The sequence below is a fragment of the Schistosoma mansoni genome, chromosome 1, assembly GCF_000237925.1.
Source record: "Schistosoma mansoni strain Puerto Rico chromosome 1, complete genome".
NCBI lineage: Eukaryota > Metazoa > Platyhelminthes > Trematoda > Strigeidida > Schistosomatidae > Schistosoma > Schistosoma mansoni.
This window is the reverse complement of record NC_031495.1, coordinates 5,258,390-5,264,451: the sequence shown is the minus strand read 5'-3', so window position 1 is coordinate 5,264,451 and position 6,062 is coordinate 5,258,390. Positions and strand designations below refer to the sequence as shown.

The 6,062-nt window shown below is 37.9% G+C and overlaps 1 protein-coding gene across 1 annotated transcript in view; it reads right to left on the bottom strand.

The window, feature by feature from the left end:
• The window catches only part of Smp_129590 (hypothetical protein), a gene marked incomplete at both ends in the record, with an annotated part of 37,495 nt that extends 34,207 nt beyond the window's left edge, over nt 1–3,288 (bottom strand). The window contains 6 exons of the mRNA XM_018793053.1: nt 1,593–1,646; nt 2,603–2,773; nt 2,802–2,981; nt 3,031–3,071; nt 3,122–3,224; nt 3,261–3,288. Coding sequence (XP_018647604.1) covers nt 1,593–1,646; nt 2,603–2,773; nt 2,802–2,981; nt 3,031–3,071; nt 3,122–3,224; nt 3,261–3,288 — 577 coding nt within the window. The remainder of the gene's footprint in view (nt 1–1,592; nt 1,647–2,602; nt 2,774–2,801; nt 2,982–3,030; nt 3,072–3,121; nt 3,225–3,260) is intronic.
• Between the last annotated feature and the right edge of the window lie 2,774 nt (nt 3,289–6,062).

The following is a 6,062-nucleotide window of genomic DNA, read 5'->3' as shown; positions in this document are numbered from 1 at the left end:
GATTCCAAACCAATGGTGCACATGGGCTCCAGTATCCTGACGGAACGAATGGCGGACGAACCTGTCATTGGTCAACGGCTACCATGGGACTGCATCTCCTCACGATGCTTCACTGCCTTGTGGATCAGACCTTTTGGTCAAAGGCTCGGGGTGTGGCCCCCTAAGAAAACCACCTGCTTCGGTTTGGGCACCCGGGCAGTATCACAGCCCACACACACAAATAGTGTGGCGCATATGTACCTGGTGCCCTTTTGTACCAATATATATGTGTTTAAATAAATAAACAAATAATAAAATAGAAAATAATATTTGTACAAGATCAAACCAAATGTGGCTGTGAACGTGGGAGACAGTACTCAATACACTGAATATAATTTGGGAACAGTAAACCGTATAATAACAGTTCATAGGGCGAAATGAAGCTTAGAATAAGATGAATATGCATACATGCAATCTAATTACTGAATAGTTATTCAATAGGAATATATATAGAATAATATTCAATTAATAGATCCCGGAAGTTACCCGTACTTTAATCCTCACTAGGATATAACAATTTTTGATTTGATTCAACATATACTTTTGAAAATCAATTACAATAAACAAATCTAAATGATACTATTCCATGGAAAGGTTAATCGTCAAGTAGTGGTGTTTTCTACTAAGGATACGGTGAAGTTAAAAGCCTGGATTAACTAATAAGACTAGATTATGTTACACTACATCATAGTGTGTGGTGAATAATGTAAGAGCAGATTGAGAAAGACATGCATCAAGCGTTATTGCACCCACTGTCAGTTGACTTCAGTTATATAAAGACTTCGGATTAGGTCCTCGAGGCAGAAATCAAAAGATAATTTCAAATCAAACATTGACCCAGTACATTCACGTTTTATATACTAATATCAGTCCATAAAAATCCCCGGGAGAATTACCTAATTTCGAGGACCTTAGGATTATTGTTATCAAAAGATAAAATACAATTCTATGCCAAAGCAATTAAAGTCTTTTCGATTTAGTTACCTTTCCCTTTATACATCTGTTCACTTCCAGATGTAGGCCAAGTCTGATGAAACACTTCAACTATATAATCATAATTTTTCATACTATTTAAGATCTCGTAACCGTAAATAGTCAACAAAAGGTTTAAAGCTCGGGATTATTATTCTTCTACTGACAGACTTTGTAAGTAGTCGCGATCTAGGTAGACACTTGGAATAGTTGACTAGGTATTATGATAACAGGTACTCATACACTCATAAAATCCATGATCTTGTGCAAAACTGATAAAGTTAATACGGCTATCAGCGGTGTAATATATTTATTTAGTACTTTCTAATTAAAAACAGAAATATAGAACATTTTGAAAAACCAAACCGTATAAAGATGTATTATTACTAAGTCAAGTGTGAGCGACGGCTCCTTCGCCGAAATCAAACGGTACTATTTACGAACTACTGTGACGAGGTTTTAGAACGCTAAGCTCCAGTAGACCAACTCACACCTTTTCTTCGTTTCTCATTTCTAAGTACACAGGAAGAAATGCACTAACTCCAAAAATTATCACGGAGAACCCAAAAAATTAAACTTACCTGCATTTTTCATATTACGGCCTTTTTGTATCAAAAATGAGAGGACATTCGGATCTAAAATATATGAATAAGTCGTGACACTAAAAACATACATGGCAGCATTACGGATAGATTTGTGGGTCTACAACATAGCACATATAAAAACAAAGAACGACTTAAGTTTAGTGTAAGGGTGATCAGCTAGTCACAAAACAGGCAGTTTGGGTAATTCTTTACCTTTACTGCCATAATGCTATTTAAATTTACCAATTAAAAGTCATTTTCTGAGTTAACCAAGAAAGAATAAATATGGAAACTAATTTGCTTCAATCGCCCCTGTAATAGGATTCATTTATTATGTGTTTGTTTGATTAGTTCTGAGCTCGATTTTTATATGAATGTGGATGAAAACACCCGGCAAACTAGCCCGACAAACATGAGTCAAGGTTTGCACTAGCGAAGCAATAGTTGAAGCTCGTGTTTAACCGCTTAGCCTCCCTTTCCAAATAACGTCGCGGTCGTTACTGCTATTTTGCGTGAAATGTTCACAAAGCTTATGTAATGCAAGTAAACAGAGATCTTTAAATTGATAAATGATTTGTTCACTTAACACCATTTAGTTCATATATTTAGTTCCACCCACTGATATAAGCAAAAGAGAGACAAAGATGCTGAGAAAAAACTTTGAACAAACAACTCCTACCATGCAAGTTTTGGTAGAAGGATTAGAAAATATGAAGTAGCTAATCGGACAATTAAATCAATCTCCTGATGATGAACTGCATACGAGGATCCTAGGTCAAAAATACTCAGTAATACGAGACTATTGATTGTACTAATTAAAATTAAAATACTAATCAAACAGCTAGGAAATCGAGAAAATAGTAGACTTATACGAGAATTCATCATTGCAACAGTCAGGAAGAACCCGTTCCCAGATGTTGAATATCACACAAAAGACCTTTAATAAACATTCCAGCTTGAACGCAAGAATTTCGCATAGCAGCACTGATATCAAAATATCAACTCACCAGCGAAAGACAAAATCCTTTCTCGTTCTTCTAGTATTTCTTTTTCAGTGAGTTGGGATAAACGTTCCAAGTTTTCTTGATGTATTCTTTCAACTTCGTTAGCTCTAGTTCCAAGACCAGTGCCCGTTATTATCTGTGGCCCGGTTTCCTTTAAATATTTTAGACACTCCACTTTAAAAATAAGCTATAACAGTCTTACAATGACAATTAGATTGTTCAGGAATTGAAAAGTGGGACTGGTTGTAAGTGGACCTTGTAAAGCCGGCACGCTCCATTTCTCGTCCAAAGATACTTTTAGGAGCCCCGCATTTGTGAGACGAGTTATTCACCTCACAAAACGACTGATGAGCTTTTGTAATGTTCCCTTCAGATAGTGTACCTTGGTGTTCCTTGATTTAAAATACTCAGAAAACTGGGGATAGACCTACAACAATTGTCGGCAAGAAGCAGGGAATTTTTGTTTCTTTTTCTTGATAACTCTTACTCAAAGGAAATATTATATTTACCTACTGATGCTACATAGTTAGAAAGCGGTATCGACTTTCTGCGATTGCCAGAAGAAACCATCGTGGTGTTTGATGAATCTGCAGCACACCTGGAAGAGATAAATTTCGCTTGTTCACTAACATTTATTTAAGGTAAAAACTAATAGACGTACAGTAGTAACTGTTCATCGGACTTAGCATGCTTATCAAACATGTCTAAAAGTAACGGTGCATTCGATCTTTGTAGTATCATTTAGTAGCCAATATCCAATATTTTTGTCACAAGCTCAAACTAACCGACTGATCTTTTCGAGCTCGCTTTTTTGTTGTTCCGATAAGATTACATATCTTTGACAATATCTAATGTACGGTGGTGTAGCCACTGGGTTGCATTGGCTTCAGTCAATTTGTAGTTGAATGTGGGTTCGAATCCTGTGAAATGTCACTGAACACTAGCCAAATCATCCGGCGGTTGGGTCACTAAATATCGAACAGATTATTGAACTCCGTCAAGGTGAAACTTTGGAGAGAGCCACGAAATCAGTTCAGGGACTCGAATTCAAACCTTATGAAGAGCGCCTCCAATCGCTTAACCTTTACCCGTTAGAGTACAGGCGTCTTAGAGGTGACCTTCTTATGACTTACAGTATCCTTAACACTTCTGGTCATCCTCTTAAACATCTTCTTAAGCTTAGTCACAACACTAACCTAAGAGGTAACACCCAGAAACTGGAGACCCAACATAGCAGAACAGACTGTAGACACGACTTCTACTCCGTAAGAGTTTTTAAATGCTGGAATTTGCTGCCGACTGAGCTAGTCCAAGCGATTTCCCAGGAGTCCTTTAAGAATAAACTTGACTTATTCTTAAGGACTAAGTATAACATATTATTATAATTTAACAAATTCTTTTTTTCCTCTATTATCGTTAATATGCCTAGGTTCTTGCCTGGACGTATTGGTGATCCACTGCCACTAGACAGGGAAGCCTGTTAAGCGAAAGCTTCTTCTATTCCGTCCTCAACGATTTGAACCATTTGGATCAACGCGCATCAGTTAATCATACTCCATGGACTGGCCCATACGGCAGTGGTTATACTTCCGTTTGTATCTACTTTAACTAATATATTCCTGTAATAACGTCCTTTGTGTTGTACAGTCTTCAGAGCACCCATGGTCCCTCGATACGTCGATGGGGCAATCCACGTAAGGTGTTGATAGAGAGGTATGACTTCGAAGTTAGCTTGTTCGTTACACCGTTCCCGTCTAACTCAAGTAGGCCTCCAATCATTCGACATAGATCATCAACGTTGATGGTCTACGCTGTAATATCGCTGCTGGAATGTGAAACGACATTCATAGGGTCAAATCGAGAGCATTTTCGCGATTTTAAAAGCTGGCTTCAAAGTAAACAGAAGAACGTAAACTTATTGGTGAATGGGAAATCTAGTCGTCTTCACTAAGATACGGCCTCCGACATTAAATTAATTTCCAAAAATAAGTAGCCTAAGCTAGGATGTCTGCGCATTCAACCAACCGATTATGTTGCTAAAAATGCTTCTGGTGATATAGTGAGTTTGACAGGGAAAATCATGCACAAGGTGCAATTCAAAAAACAAATTCGGTGATGCCTGTTATCTGACGGATCGATATGATTTGGATATATTAGGCTTAGATTGGATCGAGAAGATTGATACTTTGAATAGTTTAATAAATGGGGTGTGTTTTCACAAGATCCCTCTCTAAATGTGTTAAAATTTTATCGCAGTGTTTCCGAATCAAATGCTTTCGATGCAATATGTTCTCAGAATTAGTTCAAGTCGAATGTCTTTAATAAAGCACGCTCTCATAAGATATCTAAATCCCATACATTTTGTACACATGGTATTTTCACACTAAAATCCTTTTTCTACCAAACGCCAGCCGCATCTCACGCAAATTATCTTCGGCAAAGACATGTGGTTGTATTCCAAATCAAACTTGGTTTCTATGAGTTCACCGAAGTATTTCCGTCACTAAATCAAAACACAAGGCCCGTTCTTACACCAAAACGATTAATGCCTCCTGCTGCTCGATCAGTTGTCGATCGAGAACCCAGCAGGTTAGAAACTCTAAGTGTTATTCAGCCAGCAAATGATTCACCATGAGCTACACCCATAGTAATTATCAGAAAGGTAAATGGACCTATCTCCAAATGTGATGACCTCTTCGCTGATCTCAACAGTGCCCTAGAGGACTATGTCTACCTGATCCCTGTTTATCGAACTAAGCAGAGGGAGGTTTTTCGCCGAAATTAATCCTGCTGCCGCGTATTTTCAAATAAAGGTTGATCCAGCCTCCAGACCACTACTAATGACTAACTCTTACAGAGGTTTCCACAAATATAAACGTTTGCCTTTCTGCGTATAAACAGTGCTAGATACCTTCCAGCAAACAATTGACACTACGTTGTCGAATTCGCCAAAAGTTACTGTCTATTGGGGTTATGTAATTGTTGTAGGCTCCAGTAAGTCCGAGTAATTTAGGCGACCCAGTGCTATTTCAATTAAAATATTTGAATACGGATTCCGTCTAATAAAAGAAAAGTGCACATTTTTATGGACTCGTTGAAATACCTTGTTTTTATTCTCGACAAAAACGGACAGCTCCAGATTCGAGATATCCAAAGTATTTCTCCTCCATCCAATGCTGCAATCCTTCGTTCATTTCTTGGTCCTATCACTTATTACAGCAACGTTTTCCACGACCGCATCACCCATGAAACATTTGTTATCTAATTATGTAGGATGGGATTGACCCAATGATTGTCCCAAATCCTTTGACAAAGTAAATTCATTATTAGTGTCAGATTTCATACATATTTTATCCTCCACTGGAAAGTGTTGTTGCTGCAGATGTTTCTGATCATGGTACCGATGCTATTATACCCTATGGGTTCATGGATGACAACGAAAAGGCTCAACTAGACTGGGAAT